Source organism: Nycticebus coucang, chromosome 14 (assembly GCF_027406575.1).
Source record: "Nycticebus coucang isolate mNycCou1 chromosome 14, mNycCou1.pri, whole genome shotgun sequence".
In the NCBI taxonomy this organism is placed as follows: Eukaryota; Metazoa; Chordata; class Mammalia; order Primates; family Lorisidae; genus Nycticebus; species Nycticebus coucang.
The window spans coordinates 77,540,261-77,567,792 of NC_069793.1; the positions used below are offsets into that span (position 1 = coordinate 77,540,261).

At 39.5% G+C, this 27,532-nt stretch overlaps 1 protein-coding gene and 1 pseudogene across 3 annotated transcripts in view; one reads left to right on the forward strand and one right to left on the reverse strand.

The window, feature by feature from the left end:
* The window catches only part of ANKRD42 (ankyrin repeat domain 42), a 97,345-nt gene that overhangs the window by 6,927 nt on the left and 62,886 nt on the right, over positions 1-27,532 (forward strand). For all 3 annotated transcript variants that reach the window (XM_053560163.1, XM_053560160.1, XM_053560161.1), the window contains exons 3-5: positions 3,087-3,194; positions 25,873-25,992; positions 27,085-27,220. In XM_053560163.1, coding sequence (XP_053416138.1) covers positions 3,087-3,194; positions 25,873-25,992; positions 27,085-27,220 — 364 coding nt within the window. The remainder of the gene's footprint in view (positions 1-3,086; positions 3,195-25,872; positions 25,993-27,084; positions 27,221-27,532) is intronic.
* LOC128564643 (polyribonucleotide 5'-hydroxyl-kinase Clp1-like) lies at positions 12,911-14,532 on the reverse strand (annotated as a pseudogene).

Sequence of the window (27,532 nt, forward strand, 5' to 3'; positions counted from 1 at the left end):
GTAATCATACTTTCCTTTAATTCTTTAAATATAGTTTTCTTTAGTTCTCTGAACATATTTATAATAGCTACTTTGAAGTCTTACTAAGTCCAATATCTGGTTTCCCCAGAGACAGTTTCTGCTGATTCTTTTTTTCCTGTGTGTGTGTTGGTTACACATTTTGATTTTCTTTGTGTATCTAATACTTTTTAGTTTGACTTGACATTTTGAAAACTGGACATTTTAGGTTTCTCTGTATTTTGATGTTTCTGTCTTACCTCTGCCCAAGAGGGGTTATTGCTATTTTTTTTTTTTTTTTTTTAGTGTCTTGGTTGGACTTATCGTGGAGAGTCTGTTTCCTGCGCAGTATGTGGCCACTGATGTCTCTGCTCACCTTTTTAATATTTTTTAAAATTCTTGTTTTTATTTTTAAGCCTGATTTGTTAGAGGCTACTCCTCGATTAGCACAGCTTAGTGGTCAACTAATGATTGGTCAGAGGTTGTACGTAAATACCTTGAGGCAGGAAGGTTTCCACCTTTTACTCATGGGTCTATGTATGGCTCAGGGAATGTTTGCAAAGCAGTTCATGAGTCAGCCTGACCGTTTTTTAAAAATGTGTTTCATGCTTAGTTAGCTAGGGATGACTAGCCTCCTTTAGTCTTTCAAGAATATAAGCAGCTTTGTACACACACACAACCTTTTCACTCACAAGGAATAAGTAGACTCTTAGCAAGGCCCACTTTGGCTGTCTGAATTCTTGGTTTCCTTATTAATTTTTTGGTGGCTTTTAGTTTTATTGCTTGTTCCAACCAGTATCATGACATTAGGTTTGCTCTGATGTTGACTTTTCCAGATCATTGGCCAGAGATCAGAATTGTTTTTGACAATGTGTCTGGATTTAAAATTTTTTATGTTTAGTTCCAAATAAAGTCAGTCTCTTTGGCAGGGTAATGGAGATATCCATTTGAACAGAAGTTTTGTACTGCGGAGTTTGGGGTAGGAATAGTTATAGCCCCAAGGCTAAAACATCATAGACTTCCCCTATTCTTACTGGAATTCAGTAATTTTTCTTGAATAAATGCTTCACATTTTGTTATACACTCTGGGTCAATTTCCAGAATCTTTAAATGGTTGTTTTGACAACTTTGTCTAGTTTTGTAGGTTCTTCTTATAAAATGTACAGATTCCTCACTTAGTCATTTCTGAAGTCCTGCTGATGAATTGGTCATTGATTTTTTTTTTTTTTTGGCCAGGGTTCGGTTTGAACCCACCACCTCTGGCATATGGGACAGGCGCCCTACTCCTTGAGCCACAGGCGCCGCCCAATTTGGTCATTGATTTTTGACAGAGATGCAAAGGCAACTTTCTGTGTTTGTTAGTGAGGTCGAATTTTTTTTGAGACAGTCTCACTGTCAACCTTGGTAGAATGCCATGGCATCATATCTCACAGCAACCTCAAACTCTTGGGCTCAAGTGATTCTCTTGCCTATGCCTCCCAAGTAACTGGGACTATAAGCCTGCCACAATGCCCAGCTGTTTTTAGAGATGGGGTCTCTCTGGCTCAGGCTGGTCTCCAACCTGTGAGCTCAGGTGATCTACCTGCCTCAGCCTCGCAGAGGGCTAGCATTACAGGTGTGAGCCACTGCATCGAACTTTTAAAATATTTTGTTGGGGGTGGCGCCTGTGGCTTATGGGTGGCACCTGTGGCTCAAAGGAGTAGGGTGCCAGCCCCATATGCCGGAGGTGGCGGGTTCAAAAAACCAGCCCCGGCCAAAAAAAAAAAAAAAAAAAAATATATATATATATATTTTGTTGGTCATTAATCTCTGTGACAGGGAAATTATACCTAAGTGATGAACCTTTTTTTGAGAAAGATTCTCACTATGTTGCCCTCAGTAGAGTGCTGTCACATCACAGCTCACAGCAACCTCAAACTCTTGGGCTTAAGCTATTCTCTTGCCTCAACCTCCCCATTAGCTGGGATTACAGGTGCCCGCCACAAAATCCGGCTATTTTTTTGTTGTAGTTGTCATCGTTGTAGGCCTGGGCTGGGTTTGAACCTGCCAGCCCCAGTGTATGTGGCCGGGGCCCTACTAACTGAGCTATGGGCACTGAGTCCAATGAAACTTTTTAACCAATATATAGTTATATATATTTCTTGGTGGCTTTTAGTTTTATTTCTTACTGTTGTAAGAAAGCATTTTAATGATATGACCAATTCTTTTAAAAACAAAGAGGCTCTTTAGAGGTAAATCTATAAACTTGGACATATAAATACAGGTTTGTGATACAAACCTTGTGAAATATTATATTGAGATTTAGGTTAATTTAAAAAAATCTTAAGATACATTTGATTACCTTCCTTTTTTAAAGATAATATACTTATGTTTTAGAGAGTATCTTCAGAATATTAATGTTTGCTTTGAAACAAAGGCTTGTGGGCTCATTTAAAGATCCGTGGTAGAGATTGCAAACCTGTAACCCTTGAGCAAATTTGATTCATAGATATGTTTTGTTTGGCTTGTACAGTATTGGCCAAACAGTATATTGATCAACATTGGATCAGCATTTTACTCACAGCAACAACTTGCTGTAATTGTCATGTTTCCAGGTTGCCACAGTTATCATTAATACATGAGGCCAAATATTGGTTTTCATGTCACTGGGCTTGTGCTTTTGTTTTTCCTTTTTTTTTTTTAAGATAGTGTCTCACTCTGTCGCCCAGCTGAAGTGCCATGGCATTATCATAGGTCACTGCAACCTCAAATTCCTGGCTCAGGTGATCCTCCTGCCTCTGCCTCCCAAACAGCTGGGGCTACAGACTCTTGACGCTCAGCTAATTTTTCTATTTTTAGTAGGGATGGGGTCTTGCTGTTACTCAGGCTGGCCTCTAACTCCTGAGCCCAAGTGATCCTCCTGACTGGGTGTCCTAGAGTGCATGAGCCACCATACCGCCCTGTTTTTCCTTTATCTTATCCCCTCATTTACTTATGATGCTTCACAGGCTGCAGCGGAGATTTCATGATAATAGACTAAATTTAAAAGATATAAAAATGTTTAAAAATCTACCTTATCACTTCTTAACATGCTTATTTTCTTAACTTAGTGTCTTCATTGGCTACTATGGCATGGAGCTGACATCACACAAGTAACAACAAGAGGTTGGACAGCTGCTCACATAGCTGCAATCAGGGGTCAGGATGCTTGTATGCAGGTAATAATAACTTTGGTTACCTTTTTTACAAGGATTTACAACCAGCAGTAATAATTGCTTTTTAAAAATTCATTAAGTTCCATTACTTTAGCATAATTCTGGTGGGCTACTGCTATTATTCTAATTATTTGATCCATTGCATTTAGTTGTATATCCTAAACAAGACCTTACTGGATTCCACAACTTACATGACTCAGATATTTGTTTTTCCTTTTTTTTAATTGTTATTAAATCATAGCTGTGTACATTAATATGATCATGGGGCACCATACACTTGGTTCATAGATCGTTTGACACATTTTCATCACACTAGTTAACATAGCTTTCATAGCATTTTCTTAGTTATTTTGCTGAGACCTTTACATTCCACATTTACTAGGATTTACATATACCCTTGTAAGATGCACTGCAGGTGTAATCCCATTAATCCCCCTCCCTCCACCTACCTCCCCCCTCCCTCCCCTCCCTTTCCCCCTTCTCCCTATTCTTAGGTTGAAACTGGGTTATAGCTTTCATGTGAAGGTCCTACATTAGTTCATAATAAGGGTGAGTACATTGGGTACTTTTTCTTCCATTCTTGAGACACTTTACTGAGAAGAATATGTTCCAGCTCCGTCCATGTAAACATGAAAGAGGTAAAGTCTCCATCTTTTTTTAAGGCTGCATAATATTCCATGGGGTACATATACCACAATTTATTAATCCATTCGTGGATCGATGGGCACTTGGGCTTTTTCCATGACTTAGCAATTATGAATTGGGCTGCAATAAACATTCTGGTACAAATATCTTTGTTATGGTGTGATTTTTGGTCTTCTGGGTATATGCCCAGTAGAGGGATTACAGGATTGAATGGCAGATCTATTTTTAGATCTCTAAGTGTTCTCCGTATCTCTTTCCAAAAGGAATGTATTAATTTGCATTCCCACCAGCAGTGCAAAAGTGTTCCCTTTTCTCCACATCCACGCCAACATCTCTGGTCTTGGGATTTTGTGATATAGGCTAGTCTCACTGAAGTTAGATGATATCTCAAAGTAGTTTTGATTTGCATTTCTCTGATGATTAAAGATGATGAGCATTTTTTCATATGTCTGAAGGCCGTGCGCCTGTCTTCTTCAGAGAAGTTTCTCTTCAAGTCCCTTGCCCAGCCTGCAATGGGATCCCTTGTTCTTTTCTTGCCAATGCGTTTGAGTTCTCTGTGGATTCTGGTTATTAAACCTTTGTCGGAGACATAACCTGCAAATATCTTCTCCCATTCTGAGGGCTGTTTGCTTGCTTTACTTACTGTGTTCTTGGCTGTGCAGAGGCTTTTTAGTTTGATCAAGTCCCAATAGTATATTTTTGAAGCAGCTTCAATTGCCCAGGGGGGTCCTTCTCATAAAAAACTCACCCAACCCAATTTCTTCAAGGGTTTTCCCTGCGCTCTCTTCTAGTATTTTTATAGTTTCATGTCTTAGGTTTAAATCTTTAATCCAGTGAGAGTCTATCTTAGTTAATGGTGAGAGGTGTGGGTCCACTTTCAGTCTTCTACAGGTTGCCAGCCAGTTCACCCAGCACCATTTGTTAAATAGGGAATCTTTTCCCCACTGAATGTTTTTAGTTGGCTTGTCAAAGATTAAATAACGGTAAGCAGCTGGATTCATCTCTTGGTTCTCTATTCTGTTCCAGACATCTACTTCTCTGTTTTTGTGCCAGTACCATGCTGTTTTGATCACTATTGATTTGTAGTATAGTCTGAGGTCTGGTAACGTGATTCCTCCTGCTTTGTTTTTATTTTTGAGTAATGTCTTGGCTATTCGAGGTTTTTTCTGATTCCATATAAAACGAAGTATTTTTTTTTCAAGATCCTTAAAGTATGACAGTGGAGCTTTAATGGGGATTGCGTTGAAATTATATATTGCTTTGGGTAGTATGGACATTTTAACAATGTTGATTCTTCCCAACCATGAGCATGGTATGGCTCAGTGAATAGGGCGCTGGCCCCATATGCAGAGGGTGGTGGGTTCAAACCCAGCCCCAGCCAAACTGCAACAAAAAAATAGCTGGGCGTTGTGGCGGGTGCCTGTAGTCCTAGCTGCTCGGGAGGCTGAGGCAAGAGAATTGCGTAAGCCCAAGAGTTAGAGGTTGCTGTGAGCCGTGTGATGCCACGTCACTCTACCCTAGGGCAGTACAGTCAGACTCTGTCTCTACAAAAAAAAAAAAGAAATTATATATTGCTTTGGGTAGTATGGACATTTTAACAATGTTGATTCTTCCCAACCATGAGTATGGTATATTTTTCCATTTGTTAACATTCTCAGCTATTTCTTTTCTTAGAGTTTCATAGTTCTCTTTATAGAGATCTTTCACGTCCTTTGTTAGATAAACTCCCAAGTATTTCATCTTCTTTGGCACTACTGTGAATGGGATAGAGTCCTTAATTGTTTTTTCAACTTGACTATTTTTGGTATATATAAAGGCTACCGATTTATGAATGTTGATTTTGTAACCTGAGACACTGCTGTATTCCTTGATCACTTCTAAGAGTTTTGTAGTAGAGTCCCTAGTATTTTCCAGATATACAATCATATCATCTGCGAAGAGCGAAAGTTTGATCTCTTCTGACCCTATGTGGATACCCTTGATCGCCTTTTCTTCCCTAATTGCGGTGGCTAAAACTTCCATTACAATGTTAAAGAGCAGTGCAGACAATGGGCAGCCTTGTCTGGTTCCTGATCTGAGTGGACATGATTCCAATTTAACTCCATTCAATATGATATTGGCTGTGGGTTTGCTGTAGATGGTCTCTATCAGTTTAAGAAATGTCCCTTCTATACCAATTTTCTTAAGTGTTCTGATCATGAAGGGATGCTGGATGTTATCAAAAGCTTTTTCTGGGCGGCACCTGTGGCTCAGTCGGTAAGGTGCCGGCCCCATACAAAGAGGATGGCGGGTTCAAACCCGGCCCCGGCCAAACTGCAACCAAAAAATAGCCGGGTGTTGTGGTGGGCGCCTGTAGTCCCAGCTGCTCGGGAGGCTGAGGCAAGAGAATCGCTTAAGCCCAGGAGTTGGAGGCTGCTGTGAGCTGTGTGAGGCCACGGCACTCTACCAAGGGCCATAAAGTGAAACTCTGTCTCTATTAAAAAAAAAAAAAAAAAAAAAAGCTTTTTCTGCATCGATTGAATCATATGGTCTTTGTTTTTTAATTTGTTTATGTGCTGAATTACATTTATAGATTTACGTATATTGAACCAGCCTTGAGATCCTGGGATAAAACCGACTTGGTCATGATGTATGATTTGTTTGATATGTTGCTGGATTCTGTTTGTTAGAATCTTGTTGAATATTTTTGCATCTATATTCATTAGTGATATTGGTCTATAATTTTCTTTTCTTGTTGGGTCTTTTCCTGGTTTGGGGATCAGGGTGATGTTTGCTTCATAGAACATGTTGGGTAGTCTTCCTTCTTTTTCTACCTTTTGTAACAGGTTGAGTAATATAGGTACTAATTCCTCTTTAAAGGTTTGGTAGAATTCTGATGTAAAACTGTCTGGTCCCAGGCTTTTCTTTTTGGGGAGATTTTGTATGGTTGATGTTATTTCCAAACTTGATATGGGCCTGTTCAACATTTCCACTTGATTTTGGTTAAGTCTTGGAAGGTGACATGCTTCCAAGTAACGGTCAATTTCCTTCAGATTTTCGTATTTCTGAGAGTAAAGTTTCTTGTAATATTCATTAAGGATTTTTTGGATTTCTGATGAGTCTGTTGTTATTTCGTCTTTGTTATTTCTGATTGATGAGATTAGAGATTTTACTCTTTTTTTCCTGATTAGGTTTATCTATTTTGTTGACCTTTTCAGAAAACCAGCTTTTTGATTTATTGATCTGTTGTATTATTCTTTTGTTTTAAATTTCATTTAGTTCTGCTCTGATTTTGGTTACTTCTTTTCTTCTACTTGATTTGGGGTTGGAGTGTTCTTCCATTTCCAGTCACTTGAGATGTCCCATTAAGTTGCTTACTTCCTCTCTTTCCGTTCTCGTGAGGAAGGCTTGCGTGCTATAAATTTCCCTCTTACAACTGCCTTTGTGGTGTTCCAGAGGTTCTGATAGTTTGTGTCTTCATTGTCGTTTTGTTCCAGAAATTTGGCAATTTCCTTCTTGATCTCATCTCTGACCCAGCTATCATTCAACATAAGGTTATTTAACTTCCATGTTTTTGTATGTGTATGCAGATTCCTGTTGTTACTCATCTCAAGTTTTATTCCATGATGGTCCGAGAAGATGCATGGAATAATTTCTATTCCTTTAAATTTGCTGAGGTTAGACTTGTGACCTAAGATGTGATCGATTCTGGAGTAAGTTCCGTGGGCTGATGAGAAGTATGTGTATTCAGTTTTGTTGGGATGAAATGTTCTGTAGATGTCAGCTAAATCTAAATGCTGGATGGTTAGATTTAAATCTAGAATTTCTTTACTCAGCTTTTTGTTGGAGGATCGATCCAGCACTGCCAAAGGAGTGTTAAAATCTCCGACTATTATAGAGTTGGAGGAAATCAAGTTGCTCATGTCTGTTAGAGTTTCTCTTATAAATTGAGGTGCATTCTGGTTGGGTGCATAGATATTAATAATTGAAATCTCATCATATTGAGTCTTACCCTTAACAAATATGAAGTGACCATTTTTGTCCTTCCTTACTTTTGTTGGTTTAAAGCCTATTGTATCCGCAAATAAAATTGCAACTCCTGCTTTTTTCTGGTTACCATTTGCCTGAAATATGGATGACCGTCCTTTCACCCTGAGTCTGTATTTGTCTTTTAAGTTAAGATGTGACTCTTGTATTGCAACAAATGTCTGGCCTGAATTTTTGTATCCAGTCAGCTAACCTATGTCTCTTTAGAGGGAAGTTTAAGCCATTCACATTAATGGAGAGTACTGATAAGTTTGGTCAAATTTGGGGTATTGAGTTTTTCGAAAGCCTAGTGGGCATTTTTAATCCTTTTGCCATTGTGGAAGTTGGCGTTTGATCAGAAGTTTCTGAGTGAGTTTACTTCTGTAGTAGAGGATTGGGTTGGTTATTATGGAGGATAGGTCTGAGAATATCCTGAAGAGCTGGTTTGGTTATGGCAGATTTCTTCAGCATATGTGTGTCATTAAAGTATTTAATTTCTCCGTCATAAATGAAACTCATTTTAGTTGGGTACAAGATCCGGGGTTGAAAGTTATTTTGCTTGAGGAGATTAAACATTGATGACCACCCTCTTCTGGCTTGAAAAGTTTCAGCAGAGAGATCTGCAGTCATTCTAATGTTCTTCCCTTTGAAGGTAATAGATTTCTTTCGCCTGGCCGCTTTGAGAATTTTCTCCTTCATATTAACTTTAGTGAAGTTAATTATGATATGCCTGGGGGATGTCTTACTGGGGTTGAGTCGTGCTGGGGTTCTGACGCTATCTGCTATCTGAATTTCAGAATCTCTAGGCATGTCTGGAAAATTCTCTTTCATAATTTCATGCAGAAGGGCCTCTGCGCCCAGTGAGGCCACTTTATCTGTTTCAGGAATTCCTATGAGACGGATATTTGCCTTCTTTGAGTTATCCCAGAGCTCTCTGAGTGAGTGATCCATTTTTGCTCTCCATTTCTCTTCCTCTTCGAGAGTTTGGGAGCATTCAAAGGCTTATCTTCGATGTCAGAGATCCTTTCTTCTGCTTGGTCCTTTCTGTTGCTAAGGGATTCTACTGTATTTTTCATATCTTTGAGGGCTGCAAATTCTTGTTTCAGTGTTTCTAAGTCTTTGGTGGTTTTGTCTTTAAATTCGTTAAATTCTTGAGATAGCTTTTGAATTTCTCCATGAATTCCTAATTCCATTTTGTTAATCTTGTTTGCCATCCAAATTCTGAATTCGATTTCTGACATCTCAGCCAGTTGTTTGTGAATGGGATCTTCAATTACATCTGCCGTATCTTTCCTTGGGGGAGTTGATCTATTCTGGTTATTCATGTTACCAGAGTTTTTCCGCTGATTCTGCCCCATGATTGTTGTACTCCCTTTGATTTTCCTCTGGTGTTTTGTTGAGGACCCGTACAGTGCTGTGGCCTGAGAAACTGGGGCCCTGTTTGGTGTAGAGGGGCTAAGTGGTTCTGTCTTGTTTTCAGCTTGTTTCTATGTGACCCTAGTGAAACAGTTACTCTGGGTTGAAGTCTCAGCTGTGGAGAAATACCAGCAATTAAGTCACCCCACCCACCACAGGCAACAAATGGAAAAGGAAAATCAAACCTTCCTACAACCACACACTCAGGGCACCACCTGGATAGTCCCTAGGTGAGTGACTCCGTTCAAAAGGTCCAAGTCAATTGTCTCAGTCAGCAGCTGCCTCGGGTGGGAGAGTTCAAGAGGTCCCTGGGAACTAGATCATAGGGGTATGGTGACTGCTCTAAAATGGCTTGCTCCAGTGCTGCGTGGAGTCAGGAAGAGCCACCAGTAAATAGATCAGTTTGGGAAGATTGATGCCTCCTTCCCCACCTTGCAGTTCTGTCACACCCAGTCGCTGCTATCCCCATAGGGCTGTGACCCAGTCAGTTGTCTGCAGTAAGCAGATACTCCAGGGGTTTACACCTGCCTAAGTCACAGGGTAGTCTGTGTCTGCTCGACTAGGTCGCTATTCTCTGTCTTTATCCAGCAGGGGGTGGTGTGGCCTGTCAACCTCGGGCACTTGATGGAGGCTGGAGGTGTTCACTCAGTTCCAGCCCCACCCTTCGTTTATGTTACTGGGTGAAGGGAACAACCCTGTGGGAGTGTGTTTCTGACCTTGCCAGATTCCTCTGCAGAGGAGAGGCTGATTTGAGTTCCCAGACCCTGTGCCTCAGGCCCTGTCTTTAGTCCTGCGGGTTTGTATTCGCAGCACAATCAGTTGTTGGCTGTAGCCACTTGGCCTCCTTTGTCTATAGGCTGGTGATCCCTTAAGGGCCAGGTGCGTCTTAGACTCAGTAGAGCGGTCCTCTGGATCAGCCCCACCCTGGGAATTTCCAGGCTCTGTGGGTGTGTTTTCTAGTCCCCGTGTTCCACCCAGGTCGGTACCGTCTCAGGAAAACCCTTTACTCATGGGGCCTGTGTTTCAGTCCCAGGTCTGTTCCATGGTGGTTGCCATCTGAGAAGATGCTCGGCCTCATCTGGTTGCCCAGGAAGACAGGAGGAGAGGCTATGGGTTATCTGGGGGTGGGCCTTGTTATTGCTGAAGACGGCTGTTGCTCTGCACCTCGGGGCACCACCGCTCCAGTGTAATTCCCACTCAGCTGACCATCGTCTTCTCGCTCCTTTGCTACAGAGTCAGCACTGGCCAGCTGCAGTCCAGGTCCTGTCTACAACTCTCGAGAGTTCACCCAAGAATCTGGACTCTTGGGGGTGCAGGTCTCCAGATCACAGAGTGAGAGTGGAGGGGAGTGTTAGGAGCTCAGAGTTGTAGGTCGTAATACCAAGCTCATTGAGACCAAATGAACAAAGAAACAGATACAAAGGTTACCAGGCACCTGGGCCCATAGATACAGAGACAGACAGAAACACATAGACATACAGGTAACAGCCATGACAACAGCAATATAAGAACAACTGCAATAAAAATAGTGATAATCGTAAAATAATTGAAAGAAAGGGAAAAAAAGAGAGAAAAAAGTGGTGTTGGAAGGAATGTTAAATGAGAAGAAAGAAGAAATTAAAATTAGAAGACATAGAAATAAAAGATATATCTATATAAAAAGTAATAATAAAAAATTATTGAAATCTCCTCTAAGAAAATGGTGAGGAAAAAAGACAAAAACGAAACCAAAAAAACCCCATGAAAACCAAAAACAAAACAAAACAAAAAAAAGGTACCAACTACAAAAATATTCTTGTGTGTAGAAATATACCTATAAATATCTATATGTCTGCTGTAGGGATCAACTTTCATAGGAATATATTCATACTGCGATATACTTTCTGGACACCAGGTGGCGCTGTGAGTGGTTCTGAGACTTATACCTGATTTACAGTTTATACCGTTACCATGGTAACCACCTTCCATGGCCGATCACCATTTTGGAGTTTCCGTAAAAGATTGTCGCCTAAGAATTATGCAACCTCGGCTGTTCTTTTCCAGACAGCACTTGCGACTGACTTTCCCACTCAGTGCAGGTGTCCACGCTTCTTAAGTCCCTCCACTCTGTTCCCAGGTTCCCCTGCAAACTGGCGACTGCAATCGGCCATAAGGGGAGCGGTGCTGAGTTAGCGCTTTCGTTGGCGGGCTCCCGGCTCTATCTCCTGTAGCTAGTTCCCGCGGTTTCAGCAGCCAAAGCCTGTCCGTGGCTTCAGCAGCTTCATGGCTCCAGAAGCCAAAGCTGGGTCCTAAGCTTCAAGCCGGTTCCCGTGGTTGGAGCGCTCGGGGGACTTATTCTGAGTTTTATGGATCAGAGTTTCCCATTTGGATGGGTGCCTGCCAGTTCGCTGCGCAGCCTGAACCACCAGCCCCCTCCAACGCTTGGGGGAAAGGTGCCCGCCCTTTTGGGTAGTTCAAAATGTCTGTTTCCTGGGCAGGATCCCTTCCCTTCAATTGTCCAACAGTTTGCCCAGCTCCCCGTGGTTTTGAGTGGCTCTCCTTTCGGAAGCCTCCCTTAGTTCAGGATTAATTATTTGTCAGTTGGATTTTGTCAGCATTTACAAGCTGCTGACCTCCGTAGGGGAGGGGCCTGCTGGCCGGCACAGCCGAGCAGGGAAGAATCTCTACAACAGAGTCTGTGATTTTAAGTTACTCCTCATATATAGCAAACCGCCAGTTCGCTGGGCGTCTCCAGCTGTCTGTCCACTCCAATAATCCACACACAGGGAAGGTCCAGACCGCCTTTCCTCTCACCTGGTGGCTTGGGAGAGGTGGGCTACACGTCCGTCCTGTCCACCATCATGCTCTGCCTCCGTGGACTCAGATATTTTGATACCAGCTATTCATTTAAACATGTGGTATAAGAGATGATTTTATCTCTGAGGTAGCTGGCTGTTTCAGTTGTTTTAAGATATGTTTCAGTCATGCTCAGATGATCTTCTTTATAGCTTGCTGCTATAGTCTGTGTTTGAGCTCCCCCAAATAAATATGTCGAAATCTTTTTTTTTTTCTTTTTGAGACAGAACCTCAAGTTGTTGCCCTGGGTAGGGTGCCGTGACATCACAGCTAACAGAACCTCCAACTCCTGGGCTTAAGCGATTCTCTTGCCTCAGCCTCCCAAGTAGCTGGGACTATAGGCGGCTGCCACAGTGCCCAGCTATTTTTTGGTTGTAGTTGTTATTGTTGTTTGGCAGCCCTGGGCAGGAATTGAACCCTCCAACTCTGGTGTATGTGGCTGGCGCCTTAGTCGCTTGAGCTACAGGTGCCGGGCCAATATGTTGATATCTTTTTTTTTTAATGGCAAAAACATTTATTAAAATAATTTTTTTCAAGTTTGAACTTTACTGGAAGGAGCCCTTCTAAATCACATTTTTACCCTGGATAAATGAGATACCAAGTACTATAATATGGAATATGAAATAGTGATTTAAAAAACCCACAGTGTGTAGTAGCACAGTGAAAGAAATGGAATTCAAAATGGCATCTTAGGTGATCTAAAAAACCAATTATAGTTTTGTTTTTTCTTTTTGATCAAGATTAGAAAAGTCCTGTTATTGCTACCAGTTTTTAGAGGTAAATATATATATATATATATATATATATATATATATATATATATATATATATATATATGTATGTATGTTTTCCTCTAGTCCACCAATGTTTTCTGGTCAGCTGGCCTCAACAGATTCTCATATATCCGTCCATCTGCCTTTGGTGAGGGCCAGAGACTGTGATGCACCAGACAGCAAGGCTTCCTGTTGATATCTACTTAAGATCCATGAACCGGATATCCATAATGAGAAGGAAGTTCTTAGGCAGTGGGCGGGGGGCTGGAGATAGGACAGTAAACATCTGGTGCTCCAGGTCCACACTGGTCACCACAATGAAGCCAGCCACACTTGTCTCAGAAAGGTTCTCCTCTGTACCCTCAGCAGTGCTAACACTCAATAGATGGTGCACCATATCTCGGCCAGGGGTGACAGGTACTAGCTTGTGCTGATTGTCCTCCTGAGACATGCCCAAAGGCAAGCAAGAGTCTGGGATGGTGGGTACCCCAACTTTGTAGATTTTCACATCTGAAAATTTGACATTGAAGGCATGGGGATAGAAACAGCCTCGGAATTCATAGAAATACTCACGGATGCGTTCATCCCTACATTCCCACCGGAAATCCTTGGACCGCTCTACGACACCACCTGATTTAGGGAGCAGCACAGTGCGTACAAAATGAGGCAGGTCCCACTTCAGTTCATTGTACAGTCATTCTTGATCCAGAACCACAACCACATCTACCTCAAAAGCTGAAGCTGCATGCACCAGGGCCTGGTAACCAGATCCCTTGACCCAGCCACAGGTGTTAATGACACAGCCACTCACAGATGCCCTTCTGTTCACCTCACACCTCTGGTTGAACACATCTGCTAAACGAGATGTAATCTTATTATAAAGCTTGATGTTGGTACCAGGAGTGGTGGAACCAAAATGATACACCAGAGAGGCCTGGATGGAGAAACCCTCTTCCACATCTGCTGGCCTCTCAATGTAGAGGGCCCCCATGGTCCCAGGAATGGACACAGAGCTCTGGCCCACATCTAGCTCCACATATGTGGGATGGCGGCCCAAACGCATAGTTGAGCAGAAGGTGACACACTGTGGACTTGCCCACATCAGTGGGGCCCACTACCATCACTCGGGGGCCTCGCTCTTCTTCTTTTTCTGCCTGCCTCTTCATCTGCTCCAAAGCTGTGTGAGTGTTGAGGTAAAGCAACATAGGAGTGTCTTTTGAGACATAAGCCACCTCGGTGTGGCTACTCAGTTGTAGAGAACAACCATGCCAAGTGAAAACCGCCACCTTGGCACCAGCATCAAAAGTGAATTTCTTATTTCAAGTCAGCTTTGTGCCAAAGATCTCTGCCATGCCAGCCAGCAACTCCAACTGAACTGACTGAGATGCCTCCACCTCAAAGCAAAGTTCTGTTTCTCGCTCTAGTTCAAATTTAGTTGTTGGCTTCTTGTCATCACTGGCCTCCTCTCCCATCTCATCTGTGTGGATGCTGTGCCTGCACAGCCACAAGCCCAGTCGATAAATTCGAAAGCCCTGCCACGCTTGCCCAGATCCGCGCCGGAAAACTAATATGTTGATATCTTAACACCCAAGGTGATGGTAATAAGAGTTGGGGGGTCTTTTGGAAAGTGATTATGTTATAAAAGCTTTCCACTCATGAATGGAATTGATGCCCTTATAACAGACCCCAGAACACTAGATAGCCCTTTTTACTATATGAGGATGCAGCAAGAAGGCACTGCCTATGCAGAACGGGCCTTCATCAGACACAGAATCTGCTGGCACCTTGTTCCTAGGGTTCCCAGCATCCAAAACTGTGAGAAATAAATTTCTGTTGTTTATAAGCTACCCAGTTTCTGGTATTTTGTTTCATTAGCCCAAGCAGACTAAGACACTTGCCACGCCTAAAATTCTCTACTTAATGTGTTGCCTGATTAGAGTAACACATGAATATGTGGTGGGATCTAGTTTTATTAGAGTAAGTAGACTTAATCAGTTTACTGAAATAGACTGGAATTTGGTTGTGTAAGTAAACTGTCTCTATCTGTAAGAAGCCTGACATTCTATTTGAAGTGACAGGAACTTTACTTAGTTATAAAACAATACTAAGCAAAGTCTGTGATTAAGGTTTTAATGAAAAGTATAGATAAGAATTATAGAATTTAGGAGGAGGTAGAATAATCATAAATGGAGGAAACTATAACATAAGCTAAGCCCAAAAGAATGGATTGATTTTAGGCAGCGCTTGTGGCTCAGTGAGTGGGGTGCCAGCCTCATATACTGAGGGTGGCGCATTTGAATCCAGCCCTGGCCAAACTGCAACAAAAAAATAACTGGGCATTTTGGCAGGTGCCTGTAGTCCCAGGTACTCGGGAGGCTGAGGCAGGAGAATCGCCTAGGCCCAGGGGCTGGAGATTGCTACCCTGTTTCACCGAAAATAAGACAGTGTCTTATTTTAAGGTGTGCTCCCAAAGATGCGCTAGGTCTTATTTTCAGGGGATGTCTTATCTTTCCTGTAAGTAGGTCTTATTTTCGGAGGATGTCTTATTTTCGGAGGATGTCTTATTTTCGGGGAAACAGGGTATGAGCTGTGATGCCACGCACTCTACCAGGGGTGACAAAGTGAGACTCTGTCTCTTAAAAAAAAAAAAAGAATGGGTTGATTTTAAAGAGGTAAGTAGTGAGAAAGCCTTATTCATGGAGTATATGTTTGGAGCCAGTAAAAATAATGATTATCAATTATTGAACATTTATTATGTATCAATCACAGTCTCCCATGCATCATCTCATTTAACACAACAATTCTATGAGTTCCCCTTTTTATAGATTAGGAAACAGATTCTTTTTTTTTTTTTTATTGTTGGGGATTCATTGAGGGTACAATAAGCCAGGTTACACTGAGGAAACAGATTCTTAGTGTTATGTATCTGTGCTATTTTCTAGGAGTTTTATGGTTTTAGATTTGTGAACCATTTTATGTTAATTTTTTTAAGGGTGTAAATTCTGTGTTTAGTTTCATTGTTTTTGAATGTGGATATTCAGTTCTTCCAGCAACATTTGTTGGAAAGACAATCTTTTCTCCATCATATTGCCTTTGATCCTTTGTCAAAGGTCAGTTTCTGAATTCTTTATTCAGTTCCATCAATCATTTGTTTATTCTTTGGCCAATAACACACTATCTTGATTACTGTAGCTTTATAGTAATTGCTTTACAGTACTTACCCTTGAAGTTGGGTAGTAATAATTCTTTTAAATCATTTACTCTGTATATTATGTAGAGGGATATACTGTGTTTATGATATAACCTGTATGTAGAAACTGGACCAATTGCAAATTCACATGGAATGTAGTTAGATGTAGTTAGAAGCTTGATTTGGAGCTTAGACCTAGTAACTTTAATAATTAAATTCTTTCATTGAGTCAAAACCCAGTTAATAAAAGATTCTGCATTTATTTATTTAGACAGAGTCTTACTTTGTTGCCTTCAGTAGAGTGCTATGGTATCATAGCTCACAGCAACTTTGAACTGTTGGACTCAATCGATTCTCTTGCCTCAGACTCCCACGTAGCTGGGACTACAGGTGCCCACCATGACGCCCGGCTATTTTTAGAGATGGGGTCTTAGTCTTGCTCAGGCTGGTCTCGAATGCCTGAGCTCAAGTGATCCATGCCTTGGCTTCCCAGAGTGCTAGGATTATAGGTGTGAGCCACCACATCTGGCAGATTCTGCTTTTAAAATAGTGGATGTTTAAAGTTCAGTTTTATTAGCTTAGCAGTAAAGTATCACAGTGGTTGTTAATTTCTGCTCATGAAAGGTGTTCTTATAAATTGTATGTAATGCTCAAATCAGAATATTATAAATCAGGTATTATAAGTGTCTCCTAGGGACTATATAAAAAAGACCTTAAACATTTTTTTCACAGTTTGCCTGTAGCACATATGTAAGAAAATCTAAAAAAATCTATATCTTGCAATTTTATTTGTAGATACAATAGGCTTTAAACCAACAAAAGTAAGGAAAGATAAGGATGGTCACTTCATATTTGTTCAGGGTAACACTCAACATGATGAGATTTCAATTATTAACATTTATGCACTCAAGAGAATGCGCCTCAGTTTATAAGAGAGACTATAACAGACATAAGCAGCTTGATTTCCTCCAGCTCCATAATAGTCGGATATTTTAACACTCCTTTGGCAGTGTTGGATAACTATTCAACATTTGGATTTAAGAGACATCTAGAGAACATTTCATCCTAGCAAAACTGAATACACATTCTTCTCATCAGCCCACGGAACATACTCCAAAATTGATCACATCTTAGGTCACAAGTCTAACCTCAGCAAATTTAAAATAATAGAAATTATTCCTTGCATCTTCTCAGACCATCATGGAATAAAAGTTGAACTCCATAACAACAGGAATCTGCATACTCATACAAAAACATGGAAGTTAAATAACCTTATGCTGAATGATAGCTGGGTCATAGACGAGATTAATAAGGAAATTATCAAATTTTTAGAACAAAATGATAATGAAGACACGAATTATCAGAACCTCTGGGATACTGCAAAGGCAGTCCTAAGAAGGAAATTTATAGCGCTGCAAGCCTTCCTCAAGAGAATGGAAAGAGAGGAAGTTAACAACTTCATGTGACAGCTCAAGCAACTGGAAAAGGAAGAACATTCCAACTCCAAACCCAGCAGAAGAAAAGAAATAACAAAAATTAGAACAGAATTAAATGAAATTGAAAACAAAAGAATTATACAACAGATCAATAAATCAAAAAGTTGATATTTTGAAAAGGTCAATAAAATAGATAAATCTTTGGCTAACCTAACCAGGAAAAAAAGAGTAAAATCTCTAATTTCTAAATTCTCTAATTTCATCCTAACAAACAGAATCCAGCAACTCATCAAACAAATTATACACCATGACCAAGTGGGTTTTATACCAGGGTCTAAAGACTGGTTCAATATATGTAAATCTATAAATCACATCACATAAACAAATTAAAAAACAAAGACCATATGATTCTCTCAATTGATGCAGAAAAAGCTTTTGATAATATCTAGCATCCATTCATGGTTAGAACACTTAAGAAAATGGGTATAGAAGGGACATTTCTTTTTTTTTTTTTTTAATAGGTTTCCATTTTATTTGCCTTCAGGAAATTAAAGACTTGAAATTTAATAACAATTACAATGTTTAAGATAAGGACTAGAAACAAAAACCTCATAAAGAATGAATGAGCATAAATACATTCAGAAAAGGTATCAATTGCTATATCGAAATATTAAGAGATAATAATAATGCAAAGAGAGTAACATTCACATTGTCAAATAAGAGTATGTCTATTATAGAATGCTTTGACTCTGAGATTCAGTATAGAGTCATCAGTTAACTTATTTTTTTAAGTAACAAAAATTAGACTACTTATATTAATAAATAAAAGTAAAAGATAATTTCAAAAAACAGATCATGCCAAATCTTATAGACAATGGAAAAAGCAGAAATACATCAAAATCATTCTTTTTGATCTGGGTACACCTGATATTAAAATTGGAGAAAATATATTATTATAAAGGAGAAATTACAAACATATGTCACTTATAAATGAAGATACAATATCCTAATCAACATATTAATAAGTTGAGTTAAAAATTAATGTTCAAATAATATACTTTGGTCAAAATTAAAACCAATTTATGTGAAAATTAGTCACTATTTTCTTTTCTTGCTCTTTTTTTTTCTTCTTTTCCTTTCACTCACCCTTTTCTTCCTTCTTTTGTCTGCTCTCCCCTTCCCCCATGCCCACTGTGTCATTAATTGTCTTCAAATCAAAATTGAGTACATAGGATTCACACTTCATTCCTGTGATGCTTCACTAAGAATAATATGTTCCATCTCCATCCAGGTTAGTACAAATTCTGCAAAATCTGCATTTTTTTATGGCTGAATAATATTCCATGGTATACATATACCACAGCTTACCGATCCATTCCTGGGTTGAAGGACATTTAGGTTGTTTCCACATTTTGGCAATTGTAAATTGGGCTGCGATAAACAGTCTAGTACAAGTAGTGTCTTTATAATAAAAGGTTTTTTTTCCTTCTGGATAGATGCCCAGTAATGGGATTGTAGGATCAAACGGAAGGTCTAGGTTGAGTCCTTTGAGGTTTCTCCATACTTCCTTCCAAAAAGGTTGTATTAGTTTGCAGTCCCACCAGCAGTGTAAAAGTGTTCCTTTCTCTCCACATCTGCACCAGCATCTGAAGTTTTGAGATTTTGTGATATAGGCCATTCTCGCTGGGGTTAGGTGATATCTCAGGGTGGTTTTAATCTGCATTTCTCTAATAATTAGGGATGATGAGCATTTTTTCATATGATTGTTGGCCATTTGTCTGTCATCTTTGGAGATGATTCTATTCATCTCTCTTCCCCATTGATGTATGGGATTGTTGTTTTTTTTTTTTTTTTGGTTGCAGCTGTAATTGTTGTTTGGCAGGCCCAGGCTGAATTCGAACCCACCAGCTCAGGTGTATGTGGCTGGCGCCTTAGCCGCTGAGCCTGTTAGAAGATTTTTTATTGTTTCTTTGATCTCAGTGCTTGAAATTGGTTGGTTCAGGAGATCTGTTTCGTCTGGGGTAAGTCTAGGGAGGGGGTGTGATTCCAAATATTGGTCCATTTTCTTCACATTGTCGAATTTCTGGGCATAAAGTTTCTGGTCGTATTCAGAGATAATCTCTTGTATCTCTGTAGCATCAGTTGTTATTTCCCCTTTATCATTTCTGATTGAGGTTACTGGAGATTTTACTTTTTATTTCTAGTTAGTCCAGCCAAAGGTTTATTTATTTTATCAACTTTTTCAAAAAACCAACTCCTTGTTTCATTAATTTTCTGACTGATTCTTTTGTTTTCAATTTCGTTAATCTCTGATTTAATTTGGGATATTTCTTTTCTTCTGCTGGGTTTAGGCTTAGATTGTTCTTCTTTTTCCAATTCCATCAGATGGCTTGTAAGTTTGTTGATGTGTTCTCTTTCTGTTTTTCGAATATAGGCTTCTGAAGAGATAAATTTTCCTCTCAGGACTGCTTTTGCTATATCCCATAGGTTTTGGTAACTTGTGTCTTCATTGTTGTTATACTCAAGGAAGTTAATGATTTCTTTTTTTATTTCTTCCCACACCCAACTGCCATTCTGCATAAGGTTATTTAATTTCCATGCCTTCGTGTGAGGTTGAGCATTTTTGTGGGAGTTGAGTTCCACTTTTAGTGCCTTGTGGTCTTAGAAGATGCAAGGTAGAATTTCAATTCTTTTGATTCTGTTGAGGTTTGTTTTGTGTCCTAGGATATGATCAATTTTGGAGAATGTTCCATGGGACGATGAGAAGAATGTGTATTCTTTATTTTTGGGATGGAGTGTTCTATATATGTCTATCAAGCACAGTTGTTCTAGGGTCTCATTTAAATCTCTAACATCTTTGTTTAATTTCTGTTTAGAGAATCTGTCCAGCTCTGAGAGAGGGGTTTGAAGTCCCCTGTTACTATGGTGTTATAGGATATCATATTGCTCAAACTAAGCAAGGTCTGTTTCAAGAATCTGGAAGTATTTAAATTGGGTGCATAAATATTTAGAATTGAAATGTCTTCTTGTTGTATTTTTCCCTTTACCAATATGAAGGGACCATCATTGTCTTTTTTGACTTTAGTTGCTTTAAATCCACATGTATCTGAGAATAAGATTGCAACCCCTCTTTTTTTCTGAATTCCTTTTGCCTGAAAAATTGACTTCCAGCCTTCAACTCTGAGTTTTAATTTGTCTTTTCATGTGAGGTGTGTTTCCTGCAGACAGCAAATAGATGGCTTGTGTTTTTTAATCTAATCAGCCAGTCTGTGCCTCTTCAGTGGGAAATTCAAGCCATTAACATTTATTGAGATAATTAATAAGTGTGGTAGCATTCTATTCATCTTACTTTGTGAAAGTCCATTGCTTAGATTTGTCTTTTGTATCATTGTGGAAACTAGGTTCTGTTCTTTAATTTCTGGGTGTTTACTTTGCTTAAGGTCCATTGTAATGGTCAGTGTGTAGAACAGGTTGAAATATTTCCTGTAGGGCTGGTCTTGTTGTGGCAAATTTCCTCAATGTTTGCATATCAATAAAAGATTTTATTTCTCACTCAATTTTAAAGCTTAGCTTAGCGGGATATAGAATTCTGGGCTGGAAGGTGTTCTGTTTAAGTAGATTAAAGACAGATGACCATTGTCTTCTGGCCTGAAAAGTTTCATTAGAGAAGTCCATGGTGACCCTGATGAGTTTGCCCCTGTAGGTCAATTGGTGCTTATTCCTGGCAGCTTGCAAAATATTTACTTTTGTCTTGATTTTAGATAGATTCATCACAGTGTGCCTTGGAGAAGCTCTATTTGAATTGAGGCAACCAGGGGACCGATATCCCTCTGAAATGAATATGTCAGAATCTTCGGTGATATTAGGGAAATTTTCATTTATAATATTCTCTAGAATGGCTTCCATACCTCTGGGGCATTCTTCTTCCCCTTCTGTGATACCTGTAACTCATATGTTTGAATGCTTCATAGAGTCCCATAATTCTGTCAGTGAACATTCTGCTTTCTCTCTCTTCTTTTCTGCCTCTTTATCTGAGTTATCTCAAGAGCTTTATCCTCTACCTCTGAGGTTCTTTCTTCTGCATGATCTAATCTGTTGTTGATATTTTCTGTTCCATCCTTAAATTCCCTAATTGACTGCTTCAGTTCCTTCAGCTCTGCTATCTCCTTTCTGTATTCTTCGTATCTTTCATCTCTTATTTGGTTCTGTTTTTGGATTTCCTTTTGGTTATTTTCTACTTTCTCAGCAATTTCCTTCATTGTTTTTTGATTGTTTTCTACTTTCTCAGCAATTTCCTTTATTGTTTTTATCATCTGTATTTTAAATTCCCCTTCTGACATTTTTAACCTTTCTTTATAGGAGGAGTCCTCTGCTGTAGCTACCTTGCGATCCCTAGAAGGGGTTACTCTGAACTGGTATTTTGTGTTACCAGGATTTTTCTGCTGATTCTTCTTCATGAGTGCTTTTTTGTATCTGTTTCCTTACCCTAATTACTCTTTTACTTCTTCTTGCTCTTTAAAGTTTTAATGAGTTCTTTTGGTAGGGGACCAGAAGGAAGAGAAAATTGAAGAGCAAGAAGGGAAAAAAGATTTAAAAAAGAAAGAAAAAAGAGAAAGAAGAGGGGGTGAGTAAAATGAAATTTTGACAGAAAGAAGAAAGGCACTGAAAGAAACAGTAGTAATATAGGTGTATACTAGGGTACTCTGACCCAACCTTGAAAATCCTCAATCTCTGGGGGTGCTGGGTTGGGTGATTCCCTTGAGGTCAATAGCTGTTTGCCAGCCGGATCAAATACAGTACCCCACCTCCACCATGTAGAGAGGAAAGCCAAAAATACTATAAATCAAACCAAAACAAACAAGCAAGAACCCTTATGGGGGAGCATTAGAAGAAAACCACATAATAGGGGCAGAAACACTAGCAAAAATGAAATTCTAATTGTTAAAGAAGGCAAAAATGGAAGATTATATTTAGGATAGTGAAAAAAAGAAAAAAAAAGAAAAGAAAAAACAAGAAAAATGCCGAGGAAAAATGTTGAAATTAAGAAAAAAAAAAAATGAACAAAGAAAAAAATGAACCACCCAAAAAACTCCCCAAAACCCCAAACCGAAAAACTAATTAGTATATATATCTTGCTGAATACTGTCCAGGCAACAGGTGATCTTCTGAGGTATAAGATGTTAATCACAATGTTGATACAAGTGTATGAGATGGAGACTAGAGGCCTCTGCTGATCTCTCAGAACCCGTAGGCTTGGGAGCCCAAAAATGTCCACAGCCCACTTAAAAGTCACTCCAAGCTATGAACCTTGGCCAAGCTGAAGCTTTCCAAGGAAAGCACTTAACCCTGGGATCTCTCCTGGTGTGGCTGCCTGCTTATCCAGTGCGCCAAGTCCAGATGCCCACTATGCCCCTGAGGGCCAAGGGTATCTGCCATGCTTGGAACTCCACACTTCCCCAGTGTCTCAGTACCCTCTTTGGGCAGCTCAGTCACTAGATTGCTCGCCCAAGGTCTCCTGGCTGATCTCCATGCTGCAACACACAGGCAACTCTCCCACAGCAGCTGTGCTGGTAGCCCACAGCTAAACGATATTAGCTCCCTTCTGGCTCAGCGTCTCAGATCGGGGCCCCAGACAACACCTAAAGTCCTCTGCACACACCTGCCCAAGATCTCCTGAAGCAGTTCAATTGAGTGCCCAAGTCCAAGGAAACCAAAACAGCCTACAGGTAAGGCTTTTCCTGCTTGCAGTCTTGCTGTTGCTATGGGTACAGCTGCAGGCAGCTTCCGACCGAACAAATGCACCTGCCACTTGCCAGATTTTCCACTGCTTCTGTCTTCCTCGTGGGATCCAGAAGTCTCTCACCAGCTTCCTGTGTCACCAAAGGGAAGCCTCTGGGCAAAACTCACGGGCCAGAGATGCCTGGAGTCTTCTCTCACCACTCTCACTGCGCTCAGCTACACGGAAGCTGGTTATTCAGCCACCATCTTTTTTCCCCGACCCAGAAGGGACATTTCTGAAACTGATAGAGGCCGTCTACAGCAAACCTACAGCCAGTATTATATTGAATGGAGTTAAATTGAAATCATTTCCACTCAGATGAGGAACAAGGCAAGGTTGCCCATTGTCTCCACTGCTCTTTAACATTGTAATGGAAGTCTTAGCCATCGCAATTAGGGAAGAAAAGGTGATCAAGGGTATCCATATAGGGTCAGAAGAGATCAAACTTTCATTTTTCTCAGATGATATGATTGTGTATCTGGAAAACACCAGGGATTCTACTACCAAAAAAACTCTTAGAAGTGATCAAGGAATACAGCAGCATCTCAGGTTACAAAATCAACATGCATAAATCTGTAGCATTTATATATAATAACAATAGTCAAGCTGAAAAAACAGTCAAGGACTCTATTCCGTTCAAGTAGTGCTAAATAAGATGAAGTATTTGAGAGTTTACCTAATAAAGGATGTGAAAGATCTCTATAAAGAGAACTATGAAACTCTAAGAAAAGAAATAGCTGAAGATGTTAACAAATGGAAAGACATACCATGCTCATGGCTAGGAAGAATCAACATTGTTAAAATGTCCATACTACCCAAAGCAATATACAATTTTAATGCAATCCCTATTAAAGCTCCACTGTCATACTTTAAAGACCACGAAAAAATAATACTTCGTTTTATATGGAATCAGAAAAAACCTTGAATAGCCAAGACATTAGTCAGAAATAAAAACAAAGTAGGAGGAATCACGATACCAGATCTCAGACTAAACTATAAATCGATAGTGATCAAAACAGCATGGTACTGGCACAAAAACCAAGAGGTAGATGTATGGAATAGAGAACCAAGAGATGAACCCAGCTACTTACCGTTATTTGATCTTTGACAAGCCAGTTAAAAACATTCAGTGGGGAAAAGATTCCCTATTTAACAACTGGTGCTGGATGAACTGGCTGGCAACCTGTAGAAGACTGAAAGTGGACCCACACCTCTCACCATTAACTAAGATAGACTCTCACTGGATTAAAGATTTAAACTTAACACATGAAACTATAAAAATACTGGAAGGAAGTGTAGGGAAAACTCTTGAAGAAATTGGCCTGGGAGAATATTTTATGAGGAGGGCCCCCTGGGCCATTGAAGCATTATCAAAAATACACTACTGGGACCTGATGAAACTAAAAAGCTTCTGCACAGCCAAGAACACAGTAAGTAAGGCAAGCAGACAGCCCTCAGAATGGGAGAAGATATTTGCAGGTTATGTCTTAGACAAAGGTTTAATAACCAGAATCCACAGAGAACTCAAATGTATTAGCAAGAAAAGAACAAGCGATCCCATGTCAGGCTGGGTAAGGGACTTGAAGAGAAAATTCTCTGAAGAAGACAGGTGCACAGTCTACAGATATATGAAAAAATGCTCATCATCCTTAATCATCAGAGAAATGCAAATCAAAACTACTTTGAGATACCATCTAACTCCAGTAAGATTAGCCCATGTTACAAAATCCCAAGACCAGAGATGTTGGCGTGGATGTGGAGAAAAGGGAACACTTCTACATTGCTGGTGGGAATGTAAACTAATACGTTCCTTTTGTAAAGATGTTTTTAGAGAACACTTAGAGATCTAAAAATAGACCTGCTATTCGATCCTATAATTCCTCTACTAGGTATATATCCAGAAGACCAAAAGTCACATCATAACAAAGATATTTGTACCAGAATGTTTATTGCAGCCCAATTCATAATTGTTAAGTCATGGAAGAAGCCCAAGTGTCCATCGACCCATGGATGGATTAATAAATTGTGGTATATGTAAACCATGGAATATTATGTAGCCTTAAAGAAAGATGGAGATTTACTTCTTTCATGCTGACATGGATGGAGCTGGAACATATTCTTCTTAGCAAAGTATCTCAAGAATGGAAGAAAAAGTATACAATGTACTCAGTCTTACTATGAAACCAATTCATAGCTTTCTTATGAAAGCTTTCTTATGAAAGTTATAACCCAATTGCAGCCCAAGAAGATGGGAAGGGGAGAGGATGGGGAAGGGGGTGGAAAGGTGGAGGGAAGGTAATTGGTGGGAATACACCTACAGTGCATCTTACAAGGGTATATGTGAAACTTACTAGGTGTAGAATATAAATGTCTTAACACAATAACTAAGAAAATGCTGTGAAGGCTATGTTAACCAGTTTGATGAAAACATTTTAAATTGTATATAAAACCAGCACATTGTACCCCATGATTGCATTAATGTACACAGCTATGATTTAATTTAAAAAAAAAAAAGAGCCTACAAAAAACCCCCCAAACTATATCTCCTGTTACGATTTAACATCTATGCTCATGTCAACTTATTTTATTTCTTTATTTTTAGGCTCTTATAATCAATGGAGCAAATCTGACCGCTCAAGATGATCGTGGATGCACTCCTTTACATCTTGCTGCAACTCATGGACATTCTTTCACTTTACAAATGATGCTCCGAAGTGGAGTGGTGAGGGACTCCTGTGAATACATGCTAATGTATAAGCACATGGATGGGATAGCATTGGGTAGTCTGGTTATCTCTTTCTGACTTTTTAAATCTTTAATGTGACTTGGGAAAGTAATTTAATTTTTCTCTCTAGCTTTTCCATCTTTAAACATGGGAGCAATAATTCAGAGATACTTCCCTTCTCCCCAAAACAACCAGTTTAGTATTACAAAGTATTTCCAAAGTTTTTGGTTCTTCATACCAGTTCAGAGTTTAACTGGGTAGATTCTGAAACTTCTAAACAAATTTTAACCAGGTGATTATAAATCTTTATGAATTTCTGTCTTATGTATTTCTTTTGAAACTCTTATTTCACATACAAATTTAGAAATTGATTTATTTCTCCTGAAGTGTTTATTATAGTATTAATTTTTAATATTACCCTATTACTGATATGGAAGGCATTATGGTAAGAGTTAAGTGTTACTATAGTTAGAGAAAAAGTGAAAAAGCTATTCGATATTTTTTGTTAACTGCTTGTGTTCTCAATGATATGTTTTTCCCTCCCTCCCTCCCTTCCTCCTGCCTCAGGCTAGAGTGCTATGGCATTAGCTCATGGCAACATCAAATTCCTGGGTTCAAGTGATCCTCCTGTCTCAGCCTCAAGTACCTGGGACTCCAGGCATTCAACTAACACACCCGGTTAATTTTTCTGTTTTTAGTAGAGACAGAGTCTCGTTCTTGCTCGGGCTGGTCTCAAACTCCTTAGGTCAAACAGTCCTTCTGCTTCGGCCTTCCAGAGTGCTGGGATTATCGGCATGATCCTGTTCATTAGAAAATTGTGATTAGTAAAATGACTAGTTAAGTTCTTTTAAAAAAATTCTTTAATGTGACTAGTTCTTTTTAAAAAGGCTATTTTGTAAAAGTTCACTAATGTCTTATTAGCTCATATGTTCAAATTAGTGGTTGCAGTAAATTTTTCTGTTGTATTTAGTGTTTGCCTTATAGTTTTATGAACAGTTTCCAGTTCTTATTAGTAGAATTAAGTTGCTAGGCTTAACGTTTTCTCTATAGAATGGAAAGAAACCAAGTCCTTGTGAATGTTAACTCTAGGATCCCAGCATGACTGATAAGAGAGAATGGAGACCTGTACATTATGCAGCTTTTCATGGGCGACTTGGCTGTTTGCAACTTCTTGTTAAATGGGGATGTAGCATAGAAGATGTGGACTGTAATGGGAACCTTCCAGGTATTCAACAGAAAGCAAATATTTTAGTTTTTCAGTAAACTTTTAAATGTTTGATAATGTTTAAGAAATTTTAACTTTACCATTCTGTTAATTACTTCCAAAAAATGAAGTAGTGAATATGTTGATATGAACATTTTTTTATGTTATATTACACCTATGTTATGGATCCCCCATGTGATTGATTTTTTTTCTAGCACCATATCAGCAAAAAAGAAATTGGCAAAATTAAACACAGATATTCTCTTCCCATCAGCTCTTTCTTTTATCTATTTATAGTGTTCTTATTTCTTAACTTCAGACTTCTCTGCCCCA